Source organism: Mus musculus, chromosome 3 (assembly GCF_000001635.26).
Source record: "Mus musculus strain C57BL/6J chromosome 3, GRCm38.p6 C57BL/6J".
Classification (NCBI taxonomy): Eukaryota; Metazoa; Chordata; class Mammalia; order Rodentia; family Muridae; genus Mus; species Mus musculus.
The window spans coordinates 65,779,713-65,799,211 of NC_000069.6; the positions used below are offsets into that span (position 1 = coordinate 65,779,713).

A 19,499-nucleotide genomic window follows, 5' to 3' on the forward strand; every position below is an offset into this window, starting at 1 on the left:
TGTCTGCTTTTAAGTAATCTTTACATAGCAGCCCCAGGACCATAGTACATAGTCACTGACCACGTTTTATCAGGTAGACCTTGTAAGTATCTCATTAGATAGCGAACACAGGATAATAGGATATGAAAGAGAGCTTATTCCTATAGCTTTCATTGCATTATGACTATCTTATCATTTGCTTAATATATAAATTAAACTTTGAGCACACAGATGTGGTGGACTGAGAATGCCCCCCAAAAGGCTTAGATGAACGAATACATGGTCCCTAGTTGGTGGAATTGTATGTCTAAAATGGTTACACAAAACACATTTTCTAACCTCTGGCCCCTGGTGACATGCTTATCCTTGATTAGCAGCTACTGCTCATCACTTAACAGTCTGTGCCACAATACGCTTCTATCTATCGGGGGTATTAATGTGTGAAGCCCTTTAACACAGCTGGACACTCTATTAGAGCTTTTGCTCTTATTAGCATGTAACTGTTAATGTTCTGATTTCCCAGTACCTCTGTGATGACTTGTGAGAATTTTTTTGTCTGGATATAACCTGGTGACATTCTGCTGTATGATGTCACTACTTGTTACATGGTCTGATCTCAAGTAGTGGCTAGTTTGCTTTCTATCGCAGTGATAAACAACATGACCAAAAGTGACTTATGGAGGAAAGGGTTTATTTGAACTTCTTGCAAACAGTCCATTATAAAAGACAGTCAGGGCAGGAAATCAGGCCAGGAACCTGGACGAAGGAATTGATCCAGAGACCATGAAGGAATGTTGCTAATTGGCTTGCTCCCCCTGACTTGCTCAGCCACAACTCAGGACTACCTACTAAGGGGTAGCTCCACCCACAGTGGGCTAGGCCTTCTCACATTAATGTTAATCAAGAAATGCCACAGGTCAGTCAGATGGGGGCATTTCCTCTACCCAGATGACCCCAGCTTGTGCCAAGTTGACAAAAAACAAAACAAAACAAAACACCAATCAAACCAAACAAAACAAGAACAAAAACAAAAACAAAAACAAAAACACAACTAATGGTAAGGGTGGTATCACGAAACAGGCAAGAAACTGTCTTACCCTGCAGACTGTCTCCAGGGCAGCAGCTCCATCTCCCTCCAGTGATTCTGTCTTCACCAGTGCTGAGTGGAGTCTGCCCTATGCACTTGAAGTTTGGAAACCAGCAGAGCTCCTACCTGGGGCTCCCTCTGCTAAGCTATATCCTATTCAGGTTTAACCCTTCTCTTCCCAGAAGTTGAGTTTGCTCTGGTTCTCAGGGACAGAAAGACTAGCATTTTCTGCCAGAGTTTTAATTCCTCTGCATGGTTCTTACTGAGACTGTCCCCAGGCTTAAAATGACGTGAGAAACAACCAGACTCTATAGTGTCACTTCATTCCAAGGTCATTTTGAATCTCCCCACTTTTGGTCAGTTCCCCAAACTGTAAGATGGGATCCCACTTGGTTTTTGTGGGGTTTGTTTGAAAATGTTCAGAGCAAAACCTTTAGTTAAATATGACCCACCTGGCCAATACGAGTCCTGGCAGGTGTTCACTTGGCTAAGTACATCTTTAGATAATAACAATGTAAATATTTTAAGATATGGAAAAATATTTTATTTTGAAGTAATGAATTTTAACTATTTTAAAATACTTTTGCCTTAGGAAAAAATCTAATGATGCTGAAAGCTGTGAAAGAGAACTTAGAAAACTGAAGTTTGAGTCCATTATCTCTGAGTCAAGGTATATACTGAAAAATTTTAATAAACATTTTGATAACTGAATTTAAACTATATTTAAAGATCATCTTACTAAGAGTACGCATCCTGCTATATTCTTGCTTACCTAGTTGTACCCCTAATACCTCGCAGTTGTTCCCTGCTTCTGTCTCTGCCTACAGTGGCATTACTACTATTTTCTTTGTGGTGGCAAAAGCAACTTAAGGGGAGAAGAGTTTGGTTTTGGTTCACGAGTTAAGAAGGAAAAGAGTCCATAGAATGGCGGACACATGAAGCTCATAGTCATGTAGGCAGCAAACAGATAAATGCTGGTGCTCTATGTTTTTCCTTCTCTCTCAGCGTGATATGATACTGCTGGGGCAGTTCTTCCCCCTCTATTAGACCTCTCTCAGAGCAGCCTTATAGATAACCCCAAAGAAGTATTTCCACGATGAGTCTAAGTCCTGCCAACCTGACATGGAGATGCACAGAAGCAGCTCCACCCCTTGCCAACTTGACTTCCAAACACATTACATCTGATCACTCCACCCTGGCCATCTTGGGATGCATACCCATAGTCTTTAAAATCCCAACACTTTCCCAAAACCCAAAGTTTCTTCTCAGACCTAAGGTAGTTAATTTCTCCCCTAGGGTAGACCTAAGGGGAGAAACGAATTGTAGCTCGGTAAAATCTAACCAAAGCAACTCAAGACCCTCAGGACAAATACCAAATCCTGCAGTACCATGTCACACACCCAGGGCTTGTGAAAGAATTACCCCACCTTCAACAGCACCCGTCCCTCCAAGCCTGCCTCCTATGGTACTTATAACCTTTCTCTTAGGCTATCTTCTTGCCAGGCTTGTAACTTCCTCAGGATCCCTAGGATGCTGGCCTCTCTAATACCATGTGATCTGCATGGCAACGTAGGCCCCGCCAGCACAGCTTTAAGAAGAGCCTCTTGGTGAGACCTCCTGAGAACCCTTGTGTTTTGCATGCCTCTAAGCCCAGTACCAGGAGATGGCACTGCGTCGTTCTGCTGCCAACTTTTTATCACAACATGTCTGAATCTGAGAAAGTGCTTTCCAAAGCTGTTCAGTCTCTCGTCTAAGTGAGTGTGCATGTATGCATTTTCACCCTTTGACACCTTTGGTGAGGAGGTGGTGGAGGCACCATTCCCATTTTCCATGAGTATAGTTTGAGGCTTGTCTTGAACTGTCTGAATCGGTGAGGTTGCAACTATTTCATCTGCCCTCGCCTGGTCAGCAACTTTAAACTGACAGTCCTTCACAAAGTGCATGTTTTTCTTATCATTCTGCTTGACTTGTCACCACTCCTTGTCACAGTGAGCAGTGACCATGGCAAACCATGACTCTTCTGCCCTTGCATTGCAACCAAATGAGTCCTTTGGTTTTGAATCCAGTCTCATTCAAGTACGTGGGACATGAGGGGAACCGTGTTCTTTTCCAGAACATTACATGAATGGCCCAAATGATCCCTTGTTCTCTTCTGAGGAGTCTCAGGATCCACAGTTCCACTGTCTGCATTTCTCTCAGCATTTTGAGAGTTTTATTTTCTACTACAATGGTTCATTACAAGAAAATCACTCACAGGCTTCTCTTGCCCCAACCTCCAGACCCTTTCACATTCTTTCCACAAACCAGTCCCCAAGGCCTAAGAGCCACATGCCCAGTGTATCTCACTCTTTGAATCCAATTTTCCGTTCCTTTTCTCTTCATGACCAGGGTAATCCTTCCCATTCTCCTCTCACTCCAAAGCTGAGGGACAGAACTGTAGCAAGGTAAGATCTAACTAAAGCATCTCAAACCCACCCAGACAAACAGCAAACCCTACAGTACCACGTCACACGTCACACCTTAAAAAGGTAACTTAAGGATGCGGGGGTTTGTTTTAGCTCAATTTTAAGAAGAACACAGCTCATTATGACAGGGGAGACATGGTAGTAATAGCGTAAGGCAACTAGTTACATCTTACACAGTCAGGAACTAGAGAGCACTGACTATGTGAACCCAGATTCCTCTTTTTTTTTTTTTTTTTTTAATTCAGCCTGGACCTCAGGCTGTGGAATTGTGTTGCCTATGTTCATAGTGTTCTCTATGTATCTCCCCTCCTTGCTTAAACCTTTCAGAAAGACCCTCATAGACACATGCAGAATCCATAGTGAGTCTCAGTCCAGCCAAGTTGGTACTGAAGATTAGTAATCACAGTGGGGAAAATTTAGCATCATAGCACTATCCATGTTTTTAACATCTTTGTTTATTTTTAGTTATATTATGATCAAAGTTCAAATGAAAGTTCTACAAAATATAAAATCATACTAACTTTAAAATCATAGTATCTAATGCATGTTCGAGATATTTTGTTTCTTATTCCTTTTAGGCACAAAAGGCTACTTAAAGAAAAAGAAGACTCTTTAATTACTTGCCAACAACTATATAAAACCGTACAGGAAGAGCTGACAACAAAAGAAAGACAAGAGGAAGATATAAAACGGAGAATCAACCTCACAGAAAATGAACTAGAGATGACTAAATCTCTCCTGCTTCAGACACAGGAAGAAATTTTAACACTGAAAAATGAAAGGTACAGTCAAGAATAATTCCTTAGAAAATGTTATCTTTAAATAAGTATTCACTATTTATTTAAAATGCCAATATTGATATTATAATAATATTACAGACAGGACTTCTGACCCATTTCACAAGTAAGTTTACTGAATGTCATTGCCTCAAGTGATCAGGCTGAGTCTCGGCCTGACTAACTGCTGTGTGAGCCTTCCAGATGGACAAGGCAGAGACGGTGTTCCGCTTGCATGGCTTTCAGAATTTTATTCAAATTTGATCATTTGTGAATATTTATAACCTTACCTAAACAATGGTGGATTTTGGTTTTTGACGTAAAAATGTTTGCTGGCTTTTTACCATTCTTCCTTTTTATTGACTCCTCATTAACTGTCTTTCTGAGCTCCATGAAGGCAGTGTCAATGGTATTGAAGCATTCTGGCGCAGACATACTCGCATGATGCTTTGTTCTCATCACTTACCTTTGACTTAGCATTTTCTGAAATAACATTTCAGCTCCGCTTTCTTTCTTGTTTAATTTGCCTAGAATGTCTTCACTCCTTCTTTTGTTTTAATTGTATATCTAACATATAGCATAAAATTTGGTATTTCCCTGTTGATTTTTTTTAAAAAGAGGCAAAAAGAATATTCTGTTTATATGTATTGATCGAATTATTACATTCTAAAATATAATAAGCCTTATAAGGATAGAAGAGGGCCAGCAAGATGGTTGGTAAAGGCCGGGCAATCTGGAGGTGGTGTCAATGGGACTGATTTTTCTTTTCATTATTCTCTATACATAGGAAGCTGATGATTGATTAGCTCTCTGTTATTATATAATTTAAAAGATGTTATTTGTTGCTTTTGGTGTGTGTGTGTGCTGGCACACACAGCACAGTGTACGTGTGGAGGTCAGAGGACAACTGTGTGGCACTGGTTCTCGCCTTCTACCCTTATGCAGGTTTGGTGGATGAGTTCGGATTGCCAGGCCCTTATCAACCATGTTGCTGGCCATCTTCTATCAATTTATTCTCATTAAAAGTATTTGTTAGTCTTATGAGTACCATTTACACACACACCCACCCACACACACATACACACACACATACACACACTCATACACACATACATATATATAGTTCTCCTTCATAATGATAGCTCTTTTCTGAGAATAGCTCTGGGGTAGGGCTGCAGCAGTAGATGGCAGACATATCATAATTAGGTAGCTGGGTTTGTTGCTCAGAACTCTTTCACCCCAGTTCTTGCATGGACTATGGGAGTCATCTGTTTGTACTGCCAGCTGGCAGATCTTCAAGACACGAGGCTTATCTTTGTGCTTCATGGGCTGATTTTGTTTCTTCTTCTCTTTAAGTCACAACTGCAGAACTAATGTCACCCACATTTCTTCCTCACTTTAAGATACCAGTAACCTGACTCTTGCAACAATGTTGTCTTTGTACCTACCTAACTCTTCATCAACCTCTTTCCTTCTTCCTTTTGTAATTATATAGTATATGTAGAGGTCATATGTTAGATGCCACATATAACAGCAGATAGCATGCTAGAAGCTGCAATCTAATAAGCAAGAAATTTAGAAAATCCAGGCTTTCTCAAGGACTACCCGCGGAAGACTGAGCATGCGTAAGTGTAACAGACTTCTGCATGGACACAGAAACTTCAAGATCACTATAATTTACACATACATTATAGTATCATTAGAGCTATATTAGAAATACATACCGATGGCCCTGGGCACATCAATCACTTCAGAACTTTCCCGTATGTATATGTAATATGGGTTGACAACCAGTGGCCATAATGATTGACAATCTTCTGAAAACAATTAATGTATTCTATAGAGAACATACATAATTACAATCCTCAAAAAGATACATTGTAATAAATAAAATGCTCAGAAGTCTTTGGTTTAGAACCTTGGTCATTTGAATTATTCATGCTATCTAGGACTCCATTTTTCATGATGCTGGAGCAAGGCTTATCTGTGTACTCTATCTGTCATGGTGGGCACTGAGCTCCTCCCATCTTCTAAGTGTTTCTGAAATTCTTCTTTGAGGATCAGTCTAAGTACATGTGATCTACATTATCATTGGTGTGATGAACGTTCTCCCCTTAGGAACAAATCAATATAACTTAGAAGCAATGGGAAGTAATAAGACATATTTAGTATTAGATACACTGAAAAGACTCATAGCTGCCCATGGTGGTACACACCTGTAATCCCAGCCTGGAAGAGGCCAAGGCAGGAGCATCACTGCAAGTTTGAAGTGAGACCAGGCCAGCCAAAGCTACATAATATGACCCTGCCTCAAAAACCAATAAGGAACACAACGGTGAAGCAAGGACTCTGTACTTTGTAGGCTTTTGAGTTGAACAAACATAGGTTTGCCTCCCAGCTTGGCCACTGTCAAACTTGGGTAACCCAACTATATCAACTCATTTCCTTATGTGCAAACCGAGTATGCTAATACCAGTTTCTGTGCATGATGAAGCATGTAGCAGTATGCCTTGTAGGTTGCAGACACTCTGAAGTATTATTTCTTTTAGTTCTTTTTTTTTTTTTTGCCCTAGCTCCTTGGAGCATCATTTTTATAGACTGTTGTCACTATTTAGGTACTCAGCAAATATCTGTTGAATTCAGTTTGTCTGGTTATTCATGATATGTAACAATTAATCCTTGGGGTGATTCCATTTTGATGTCATTATCAGCGCATAGCACTACCGAAGGATGAGCTCAATACTATCTTCAATAATATAACAAAATTTTCTCCCCAGACTCACTATCTTCTCTGGTTCCTATTCATCAACAGCTTCGAGAACAGCACACTTGCCCAGCTTCTTATGCCATAATAGCACACTTGCTGTCTTTAATGGAGGCAGGAGCTGTAGCAAAATCAAAATTATCTCTTTGATTGACAATGTGAAGACATCTCTAAAAGAACAACTTGTGAAATGGGACTCAAAGCTGTTGTTTTGGCATTCTGGTTTGACGTTTGTTTGCAGTTACATTTTTAACTATAATTAAGGGAATCTAAAATTTTGCATTTATATAAGAAATTAAAGTCTCATTTTCTCTTGGGGTTGAGAATTTAAAAGTTAGCTTTTAAAATAAATATCCTTAATTGCAAGTATATCCTAATTTGCCTATTGTGTCAACTCTGAAAATGTTAATTAAAAAAAAACTCTGGTGAGATTGTAGCATGTTAGAGATAGCCATAGTTGCATTTGAGAAGCTTGCAGAAGAAAGGCAACATGACACACTACAGAAATCCCTACATTGGCACAACCGGCACTAGCTTGGCCATGTGTGAATTATATCACCTAATGGTTTGCTCTCCGGCCTTCAGTTCTTCTAACATTGGGAGAATTGTACAAACATATTTCTAAGGAATGATAACGATTGCATCCCCAGAAACACAAGCAGCTCCTGACACACAGCAGGCACTCGGTACTGCTAGGCAGCTAGGTATCTGATAGCTCGATGTGGACGTATTTCATCCCCATCAAACCACTGATCACAAGATTTGAAACTGGGAAGCTCCTCCCAAATTTTCTAGGGCTTCTGACTTGCTGAAAATAGGAGCTAGGCGTACAATAGCTGTGCAAGATTCTCATGGAAATCTCCATTATTTGATTCTTAATAAACACAAGTTTAGGACTTAAATCTGTGGCATTTCCTATAATTCTAAGGCATCATTATCTCTGGAACCAGTTCTGAAGATGTTCAGTATCTACATTAATGTAGCTTTAGCTTTTTGAGACATGAATAGATCTTTATAATTAATGTTATTATCTTCCCCAATTCCTCTAGGTTTCTAATAAACTGTAGTCAGAGTTAGTCCTTTTAGCTTGTTTCTATACAAGAATGCTTTCTCTTATCACTGTATTGTAATCTTAGTGTGCAAGTCCTTCCATGGGTATACTGCCTGAGTGTGGTTCTCATTTGGGGAATCAGGATTAATCATCACTGTATATATTATTCATTGCAAATTCTATTCTAATCCAGTGAGTTCTTAGAATACCATGCATATGCCATCTCTCTTTCTTATCCCATTAAAGACTTCTTTCGTAAAGGCTCAGAAAGGACTCAAAGAGGTAGAAAGATCTTTGTTTTTTGTGGGACTGTCCTAACAGACTTAACAATTCCTTGTAGATTTAGTGCACAATGTTCACTTTTTAAACCATGTTTGAACCTAGTCCTATTTCAGCTGCTGTATCCTACCAGACCTGAAGTTTTTATTCTAATAAACAGTGTTTTGTGCATGAGGATACTGAATATGGAATGTATTTTACATTCATGGTTTCAAAATTAAAAAATATTCAGATATTCAGTATTCTATAAACTGATGACGTGACTGGTTCATGGTATGGAAAAGGGAAGGGCTTTTGTTGGAGAGAGAGAGAGACAGAGAGAGAGAGACAGAGAGAGAGAGAAAGAGAGAAAGAGAGAGAGAGAGAGAGAGAGAGAGAGAGAGAGAGAGAGAGAGAGAGAGAGAAACATCCAGAGGCATTTGGAGGAATCCAGAGAACAGAGAGAGAAAGTAGCAGACTGAACATGGTCAGGAGAGTAAGCTTGACCATGAGGGAGGGAGGGACATGGGGACATAGAGAAAGGGAGAGTAAGACAAGACAAAGAGAGAAAACTATGGGAGAGACAGAGGAGACAAAGGGAGGGAGAGGGAAGCACAGAGCGAGCATAGCCACTCATAGCGAGCCATGTGCTCTCTTTGGTTCTGGAGACCTCACTTGTAGCCAGCACAAGTGGCCTCGCACCACAGCCTGCCAGACAGACTTGCTTTGAGAAGTCCTGTTCCCAGCAGGCCTCCACAGGTGCCAAGATGGTGGAAAGACCCATCTGATCACTTTTAATGAACACATGGGCAGCCGTGTCTATTCTATGATCCTAACCCTTTTAATATTCAGTGCCATTTTAATTGAAGTGCTTCTTTATTCCTATTGATAGCTGTTCATTTTCTTGATCAAATTTACTATAATAAGATTTTAGGGTTTTACCAGTTGAATAAATAATATTACTTAAAATTAGACCAGTATACTTGTGTACTGTTGATTTAATTACAAATAACCATAGTTTTAGTGGCTAAGGAAACATAAATATGTTATCTTATAATTCTATCTTATTAGAAGTCCAAATGACTTAACCACTATTAAAAATATGTTCATTGGAAAACTAAGAAGAGACTTAAAAAACAACTCATAGATTGAAGTAATATATTTGCAAAAGATATATCTAATAAGGGATTCGTTTCCAGAATTCAAAAAGAATATTAGAAACTCAGCTTTATGAACATAAACAGCCAGTGAGCAAAAGAGTTGTGCAGACATCTTACCAAACAAAGCTAGTCAGTACATAAAGAAATGAGACATCCTATGTCTATACATTTACCCAAGAGAAGTGAACCATACAAACATGCATGGGTACAGTGACTTTGTTTGTAATAGTCAAAGTCTGTGATCAATCTAAGTATCCATCAGTAAATGACTAGAGAAAATGCTGTGGTTGCATTTGTACAATGGAATACTACTCGGGGTAAAAATAAATGGACTAATTAATGATGCACAGTACAGCATAGATAAATTTAGACATAATTGTGCTGAGTTAAAGATGCTACAACAAAAAAGAACACACTATGTTTCCATCCATATAGGAAGCATAGATATATTCTAAAAATGGAAAATCAACAGCAAATACACTGTAGACTCACAGGAGGCAATACAAGAAACAGTAGATTACAGGGGAGTGGGGATGGGGAAATGGCTATGCTCTTTACACTCAGTTCTTACCAGACTTGACCACTTAACATTGAAATGTGAACAGAAGTTTTCAAATATCTGTTTTGATCATTCTTCTTTTCTGTCTATTGCAAAAGCACCATCCTCAGGTAGGACTTGCTCTTAAAGTTGGGATCCTGAAACAGTACCTGTGGAGGAGAACAGCAGATGGCACATTCTGTGAGCCAAAAATAAGCATTTGTATTGTAGGACATGAAGATTCAGGTGTAAGGCCTGAGAAATTATTTCAATAAAACAGCAGTCGGGTGGAAAGTTGGGTCCATGAGTCATACTCAAATTTATCTGAGCTGCAGATAAAATTTAAGAATTGTCAGTGCCTAACTCAAATTAGGAGGTGAGTCTGCAGCTGAGAAATGTCCAGAGAAACACCACACAAACACACACACACACACAGACACACACACACAGGCACGAGAGTGTGTGTGTGTATGTGTGTTTCCTGCTGTCACCTCTCCTTGCCACCCTGAACTTGCCCGTTTAGCTTTACTTCCTCTGCTCCAGCTTAAAGATGGCTGTGCATGCAGTCAGAGCCAGTGCCTCTGCCTCACACCCAAAGACGATTTTCTTATTTAATTCTCTAGACTTTAAACCACAACTGTAGTGACTAATTTGCCTGTCTCCAGGAACAGAGAGCAGTGACCTCTGCTTAGGACCTGCTCAGGCAGCACCTTGGTCTTGACCTGCAATTCTCCTCCTCCCACAACACCCTTCTCCTTTGTACTTTGGCTTTGTCAGTAATTTTTTTTTCTTCTCAAGTTCTTAAAAGACCTGTAGATAGCTTAATAGACATCATCCCCAACCACTCAGTCCAGAAAAGAGAACCTTCCTTTTAGCTTTGAAGTCCCCTTGTGCTTCTCCACAGGCCCATCCAGTCTTCTCTTCTGCTGTGGTAATCATCCCAGCAATCTCAGATAAAAAGGACCACCCTCGAATTGATAAAGAACATTTTCTAACCCACAAACCTGTTATGCCCCTGCTTTTCTGTAATTTTTAATCAATTATGCTTCTAGTCCTAAAGATGCTAGACTTTCCACATGATTTATCTTGATAGAATTAGACTCACGGGGCTTGGGATACAGATTAGGGAACAGCTCTGCCTTAGCATGTGTGGAATCCTGGGTTTGATGCCCAGTGTGCACCTGAACTCCTACTGTATGCATTGTTCTGTGGTTTTGCCTTTGTGCTCAGTGTTCAGTTCCAGAGATTTGAGCACAGTGTGTAAAGGGCCTTCTGATTCCTGAACTCTCTACCTGAGAGTCACCACAATTTGTCAGTCTGTTCCGACTTTCTCTCAGTTTTTGACATATGCAGAAATGTCATTCTTGTTTAGTTCTAAGTATATCCAAATACTAATTATGATTTTTAGTTTATAGCTAATTCAGAAACATTTAAATTTTTTCAAGTACATGGAGGTATCTTATTTATACTTTGTAACTGACATGTGTTTTTACAGAGTGTAAACTCTCTTATTAGGAATGTAATCTAAGGTATATATATTTTTAAAAAAATTGGTTGCCATGTTAATAACATAAAATAAATAGATGAAATAAAATGTAATGGTATTTTATTTAACCTTATATATCCACAACACATATCATCAAATCTTTTGCAGGCAATGAGCAAGAGTTATGAAAGAGGATATAAAGCCAATTGTTTTTTCTAGTAATTTTCTATCGTGGATTTTTAATTTTTGGTAGTGGATAAGTACATAAAAATATATTATATAGTGACAGTATAAAATCCAGTGTGAGGCCCCACAGCTTTTGTTCCCAATGGCTCCAAGTATAGAGAAGTTCATTGAGTGTATAGTCTTTGTGTATGTCTGGTTAATTTTAGTGTGTGCTTTTTTAAAATTTGCTATGTTTTTATAATGTTTAAAATAAAAAAATAAATGTGCAGACTTTAAAAGTTGTTGTAGGTACTTTAGATTATTGCTCTAAATTTTCAAATCTAACATGTCTGTCACACAGCCCATCTCAGCCGTATTTAAATGTCTAGTACTCTATGATATTGGACAGTACAAATTATAGTAAAATGACTGCCTAAAATTTTTAGATTTGATGAAATTTATTTTTGGGCCTATTGTATAGTCAATGTCATATGAACTAGAAAATAATTAGGAGTTTTTCTACAACTTGCATGCAAGGTTTTACATACTAACCTCAAGTCAGCCTTCTTATTTGCATTCGGTCTCCTCTCTTCCCCACACTACCTCTCTCTGTGACCCTCCCTTGCTCCATTACAGCTCCTGGAGCGTCAGTCCTAATGCAGCCTGCAGCTGCACAGTGTGTGTTTGCATGGCTATTTGCAGCAGTCCTGGAATGGAGTTTTATAACTAAGGGAGCTGTGTTGCCATTTTTGTGTGTGTGTGTGAGTTTGTCCACAGTGGTGTAGAGTTGTTAGTTTTGCTTTAGAGCTATGCTAATTTCTTTATTTTGAACCTATTTTAAGTTGAAAAAACAAGTTTAAGATATTCATAGTAAAATAAGCCGATTATCATTTTAGCCCCCAGAGAAAGGCTTTGCTCTAAAAGTCTGTTTGCCTGGTAGCACTGCTCACATTCTTCCCTTTAATATGCAGCTGTAAAGTGTCCCCACACATCCCATCTCCATCTACCTGCCCTTGTTTTAGGGCATTTTGTGTGAAGAACACAGAAGTGCAGTTGCTTATTTAGTTTGTATTGCGTCCTCTCTCCTTCTACCATTGCGGGCATTGTTATTTTAATCTTTCTAGTCCCCATCTTTTTCTGTTCAGTATAGGCTTCTTAAGGAGGATTGTCGGAGTTTTGTGTATTTTCTCAGTAATTTTTTTCACTAGCAAAATATTTCATCTCTATTATTTTAGTTGTTACTATTAAAATTCTATGATGCATATTTAATGAGGACAAAAATTAATATCTTGAATTCAGTTCAAACAATGCAAAGAGCAAGGCACACTTGAGCTCTGATATCTTCTTGACACAGCCTACATTTTCCCCAGTTTGCTAGAGATTTTTTTGTTAGCCTCTCTAATTACATATAATCAAAGTTACTTTATACAGATAATATTAACTTGCACATACTACATGCCAGCCTACTACATAACTTTCAGGGCAAAGTGCAAAATAAAAATGTAGGCCCTTTTGTTTAAACTGAAAGTTTTTTCCTGTGACAGTCTTCCCCTCAAATTGTTAGGGTAGATTTTGTTTTTATTTAATGTCACACTCCCTCAGACATGGCACTACCAGAGTATAAGAATAGACTCTTGACTGGCTTGGTTCCCTAGTATGAGGCCTGCTCCACCTGAAGCAGACCGTGGCAGCAGTGGGTGAAAACGGATAATGTAGGGAGCTGGCAAGGGCTGAGATGAGGTTGGAATTGAGGCTCCAAGACGCTAGCACATGCTTAGTTGACCTACTGTCTTAGTTAGTGTTATGGCACTGTGAAGAGACACATGTCCATGGCAACTCTTATAAAGGAAAACATTTAATTGAGGCTGGCTTACAGTTCAGGGGTTTAGTCTATCCTTGTCATGGCAGAAAGCATGGCAGCATGCAGGCAGACATGGTACTGGAGAAGGAGCTAGAGTTCTACATCTGGATCAACAGGCAGCAGAAGTGACAGCCACCGAGCCTGGGTTTGGGCTTCTGAGGCCTTAAAACACACCCCCTAGTGATGCACTTCCTCCACACCTCCTAATAGTGTCACTCACTGTGGATCTGTGAGTGTGGGCTGTTTTTACTCCAGCTACCACATTCCATTCCCCAGTACCCATAGGCTTGTAGCCATGTCATAATGTGAAATGCATTTAGTCCAACTTCAAAAGTCCCCATAGTCTATCATAGCATCAGCACTGTTTAAAAGTCTGAAGTTCAAAGTCTCTTCTGAGACTCATGCAGTCTCTTAACTGTAACCCCTGTAAAAGTCAAAATGAAAAACAGACCACGTACTTCTAACATACAGTGGCACAGGATATACACTACAGTTTCCAAAAGGGAGCGTACTGAGGAAATACTAGACCAAAACAAAACTGAAAACCAGCTGAGCAAACTCCAAACTCCGCATCTCCATATCTGATGTCAACATGCTCTTCAGATCTCCACCTTCTTTCATCTCGTTGACTGCAACACACTTCTTTCTCTTTGGCTGGTTCCACTCCCTGTTAGCAGCTCTCCTCAGCAGGTAGCACGTCTCTAGAATCTCTTACATCATTGGGTCTCCAAGGCATTTCAGGCTTCACCTTCCCAGCTACACACCATGGCCACTCTAGGCCTCCATGCAGGGGCACACCTGACACATGCCTGGATTCGGCAGCTTCTCTTAGTCGAGGAGGGAACTTCTATAACACCTTCCTTCTGTCCTTGACTCTAAAACTAGAACCACATGGCCTAAGCTGCCAAGTTCTGCTGTTCACTGAGGCTGGAACATAGCTCTTCATTCAAAAGCTTATATCTTCACTGGGTTTTGTTTTCAGTGGTTAACTCCACTGCCTAAGCTTGGCTATTGTAGTACAAGCTGGCTTTGAACTCAGAGATCTGCTTGCCTCTGTCTCCAGAGTATTGGAACTAAAGGCATATACCACCACCCTATTCTTTAATTCTTTTTCATAAGTTGGAAGCCTCACTGGGTAGGATCTTGCCCTAAGGTCACTACTCCCTTTATTCCCTTTAATGCCAGGCTTTAATCTGTTTATCTCCTTGAACACAGGATTTAGCTTCATTCTACTTCTATGGTGCCTTTTTTCTCTGTTTTGTATTTTTCGTTGTTCAGCATGCTCCTTTTCGTTACAGATATTCATAAGAGTGAACACTAAAAAGCACACAACAGAATCAATACTAGGTTGTTTTGAGATTTCCTCTGCCAACAGAATTAATACAAAACTCTTCACTTTAGCCTCAGGCAGATTTTTCAAACAAGCAAAAAGCAGCCACAATTGTTAGCCAAAATATTATAAGAATAGTCTTTAGAACACATAGAACACATAGAAATCTTCTTCTCCTCTGAAACCTCAAGCCTGGACCCTGCAGTTCAGCTCACCCTCAGCACCACTGTCTTCCATGTTCCTACTGTGCTCGCCCTTTAACCCCCACTTAGTGTTCAACTACATTTCTAAAAGTCCAAAGTTCCAGAGTCCACATTCCTCCAAACAAAAGCATGGCTGGGCCTACCACAGCAATACCTCACTCCTGGTGCCAACTTGTCGTAGTGAGGTTTCTATGGCTGTGAAGAAGCACCATGACCACAGCAACTCTAATAAAGGAAAACATTTCATTTGAGCTGGTTTACAGTTTCAGGGGTCCATTATTGTTATGGAGGAAACATGAAAGAGTGCAAGCAGGCATGGTGCTGCGGGAGGAGCTGAGAGTTTTACATCTTGATCCACAGGTGGAAGGAAACTGTGTGCCACACTTTAGCATAGGAGACCTCAAAGCCCGGCCCCACAGTGACATACTTCCTCCAGCAAGGCTACACCCACTCTGACAAGGCCATGCCTCCTATTAAGTGCCACTCCCTATGGACCAATGAGGGTCATTTTATTCAAACCACCATATCTATCTCATTTCACTTTAAAAACACAAATTAAGTTCTTGTACATTTCAGAATGGTGACTTAAAAGCATAAAAATGGGCTTTGGGCATTAGAAAGGACAGGGAAAATATAAGGAAATAGTCTGTGGAGAACTGCTGAAGTCTGCAGAACCTTAAACTAGAATTACATCATTCCCCCTTTCCTCCTTCCTATCCTATGTCTCCTCTCCCTCTGAAATTCATGGCCTTCTCCTCTTTAACCAGTGTGTGCGTGTGTGTGTGTGTGTGTGTGTGTGTGTATGTGTGTGTGTGTGAGTGTGTGTGTGAGTGTGTGTGTGTGTGCGTGCGTGTGTGTGTGTGTGTGTGAGTGTGTGTGTGTGTGTGTGTGTGTGCGTGTGTGTGTGTATGTGTGTGTGTGCGCGTGCGTGCGTAAAACAAATATATAAATACATCTTGCTTGCTGAATCTGTTCAGCTTTGCCTATATGCATGTTTCTAGGGTAAGCACTTGGTAGTGGATAATGATTTAGGGGACTTATCCCTAGGGAAACTAATTCTCCCTCTCTCATCAGTTATTAAATGCTTGTATCTCTTTATATAGGAGTGAGGCTTTATGAGATTCCTGCCCTTCCCACATCCCATCTACACTGGGTTGTCAACCAATGTTGGAATTGTTCAGGTTCTATTTAGGCAGCCATGTTTAGATTTACGGGTGTGGCTTCCCTATAACTAGAAGGCACAATCTCACAGCAGACTTGCTGGCTCTCTGCCTCTTACAGTCTTACAATCTGTACCTTCGGTACAGGAGTTGTGTTGTGGATGTATCAGTTGTGGCTGGGTAACCCACACTCAGTTGTTGTCTGTATTTTTGGCTAGTTATGGTTTTTTGTAATGATCTCCTTCTGCTTCCAAGAGAAGCTTTTTTGAGGGGTATGAGTTACATTATCTGTGGGTGTAAGGATAAATATTTAGAGTGAAGCTAGGAATTATATTGGTTTAAGAGAGTGGAAGTAGAGAGGAAGGGGAATAAATAATGCTTAGGATGCTTGAAAAACATATAGAGAATCATCGTTTTATATTTACCTAAACTCACATACAATACATATATGTGAATACGTATATATGTAGCTAAGTAAAGTTACACCCCCTTGCGATGATAAGACTCCTCCAAAGAGCCATAGATTGTCTAATCTAATAACCTCCCCCAGCCCAGTACCTGATGTGAGAAACCTCCTTTCATTGGCCAGGAGAATCTAAGAGGGTCTCTAAAACAATATAAGCTATTGCTGTTGTGCTTGGTTGCTTCCCCAGAAATTTACTAAAGACACTGTGCACTGTGGACATAGAACTGTGAGGAGGAGTGAGCCAGAGCCGACTTAAACGCCCCCTGAGGACTAACTTTCACAAGTACCATGAAGTGAAAGCTACAAAGGGAGGAAATCGTCATAGTTCCATGCAGCTGTGGCCGTTATGAACCATAATAGACACCATCACGTAAGATATCCCTAAAGGGGCAGTAGTGATGCTGTGTGTCGGCAATAACCAACTGACAGCTTTACAACTGAACTTAAGGCTGGCTTAAAAGAGGGAAGTCATACCTAGGGAAATTAGAACCCTACCCAATGCACGTGGATAGCAAGACCATGATACTAGAGCAGATTCCACTTACCCTTTTAACTTTGATTTTAGCTATATGGCTCGGTTAAACACAGCACTGTCTTCAAACATTTATCATGTCCTTGTGATGAAAATAGTCAGAATACTTTCTTCAAGCTTTTGGAAGTGTGGCACACAGTTAACATTAGAACACCAGACCCTCTTACTCCTACTGTAGTCAGTCCTCCTGAGCAAGTGCTTCACCTCTCTCTACCCCCAGCCTCTCCCACCTTTAGTAACTGCAATTCTACCCTTAAACTTTATGAGATCAACTCTTTGTAAACCACATATGCGTCAGATCATGCAGCAGCGTTTAGCTTGTCTTTCTGTGCCTAGCTTATTTCACTTAACACAGTGCTCTCCAGTTCTAACCACATTGTCACAAATGGTAGGAGTTTCTTCTTTGTAATTGCCATAATATGCCGTTGTTTCACCAAACTTTTCTGAATTCCCGTGATGGATACTAGCTTCCATTTCTTGGCTATTGCTGCAGTACACATGGGAGTGCAGATGTCTCCTTGACATACAATTCCCCACCCCCTTTGATATGTACCCAGCAGTGAGATTGCTGGACCAGATGGTAATTCTATTTTTAGATCTTTAAGGACCTCCCCTCATGTTCTCCAAAATGGCTACACTAATTTACATTCCCAATGACAGTGCTCCCTTTTCTCCTAGTCTGCAGCATTTCTCATTTTGGAGTAGCCATTCTTATTGGATAAAGTGATATAGCAGCTCGTATAAGCTTTGATTTGAACTTCCCAGTGTTTGGTGGTGTTGAGCATTTTGCCCGTACCTGCTGAGTCATTTACCTGTCTTCTCTTCAGAGATGTTTACTGTGCATTGTATTAGGTTTTTGCTGTTATTTGAATTTCTTATATTTGGATATTGACTCCTTGTTAAACTGTGTGGTTTACCAGTATGGCCTCCCATGTGGCAGCTTGCTTCCTCAGCCCGATGGCTACTTCCTATGCTCTGCACAAGGTTTTTGCTTTGTCATGATCACATTTGTCAATTTATGCTTCTGTTTACTGTGATTTTTAGGTCTTCTCTAAAAAGACCTTGCCCATTCAGATGCCCTAGTCTCCTCCATAGTTTCTTCCAGGAGCCTCATTTTTTCAGGTCTTACCTGTGAGCCTTTAATTCTCTTTTAGTTTGATTTGGCATCTGGTCAGCTAAGGGATCTAATTTCATTCTCTGTCTACTCAATTTTATGATCATTATTTATTGAAGTGACTGTCCTTCCTTCCCTGCACGCTGAGTGTTAGAAGTATGTGGTCATAATGTGGACTTACACCCCCATTCCCTGTCCTATCCCAATGGTGCTTGTGTCTGTCCTGCCAGTTTCCTCCTGTTTGATTAATTTGAAATTATTTAGCATAATTCCCTGCTTTTATTCCCTTTGGTAAACACTGTTTTGTCTATTAATGCTCTTGTAGGTGCACATATGTGTGTGCAAGTGCATGTGTGCATGTGCGTGTGTACAAATGCATGTGTATGTGTGCATGTATGTGTGTGCATGTATGCATGTGCGCGCGCGCGCGCGTGTGTGTGTGTGTGTGTGTGTGTGTGTGTGTGTGTGTGTGCATATGCACACATGCATGTGGTCCAGAGAACTTTTAGGATTGTTTTCCTTGGTTCTCTGAAGAATGTCTTTGGTAGGGATTATAATGACTCTATAAACAGCATTTGGCAATATGTACATTTTAATAGTATTGATTCATCTAATTTATAAACACAGAATGTATTTCAATTTGTGTGTTCTCTTCAATTTTTAAATTCAATTTTATATAGTTTCAGTGTGGAGATCTTTCACCCTTATAGTTAGATGTTTTATTTTTCATAGTTACTGAAAAAGTGGGATTACTTTCTTGGTTTCTATTTTAGATAATTTACTATTAGTGTTTAACAACAGGCATTTTTACATTTTTGTATCCTGCAAATGTTTTCTGTAATGCATCTTATAATGTTTCCTAAATTTGTGTATTAATCTCTGTAGGTGTTTGGTGGAGTCCCCGTTTGTTTGTTTGTTTGTTTGTTTGTTTGTTTTTTCCTCTGTGTAAGAGCATGTCATCTGCAAATCTCGAAAATTTCCAGTTCAGATGCCTTCCTTTCTCTCCTTTGCTTGATTGCTCTGCCTTGGGCTTTCAGAGCTATGCTGAATACAACTGGTGGTCTTGCTCTGGATATTATGAGAGAATGTTCTCAGCTTTTTCTT

At 40.0% G+C, this 19,499-nt stretch overlaps 1 protein-coding gene across 4 annotated transcripts in view; it reads left to right on the forward strand.

Annotated features, from left to right (window-relative positions):
* Window positions 1-19,499, forward strand: part of Lekr1 (leucine, glutamate and lysine rich 1) — a 176,989-nt gene that overhangs the window by 120,174 nt on the left and 37,316 nt on the right. For 3 of the 4 annotated variants that reach the window (XM_006501847.3, NM_001166659.1, XM_006501844.2), the window contains 2 exons: window positions 1,659-1,736; window positions 4,110-4,313. In XM_006501847.3, the coding sequence (XP_006501910.1) occupies window positions 1,659-1,736; window positions 4,110-4,313 (282 nt within the window). Of the gene's footprint in view, window positions 1-1,658; window positions 1,737-2,553; window positions 3,511-4,109; window positions 4,314-19,499 lie in introns of those variants that run through there. The other variant, XM_011240186.3, reaches the window with a different exon arrangement.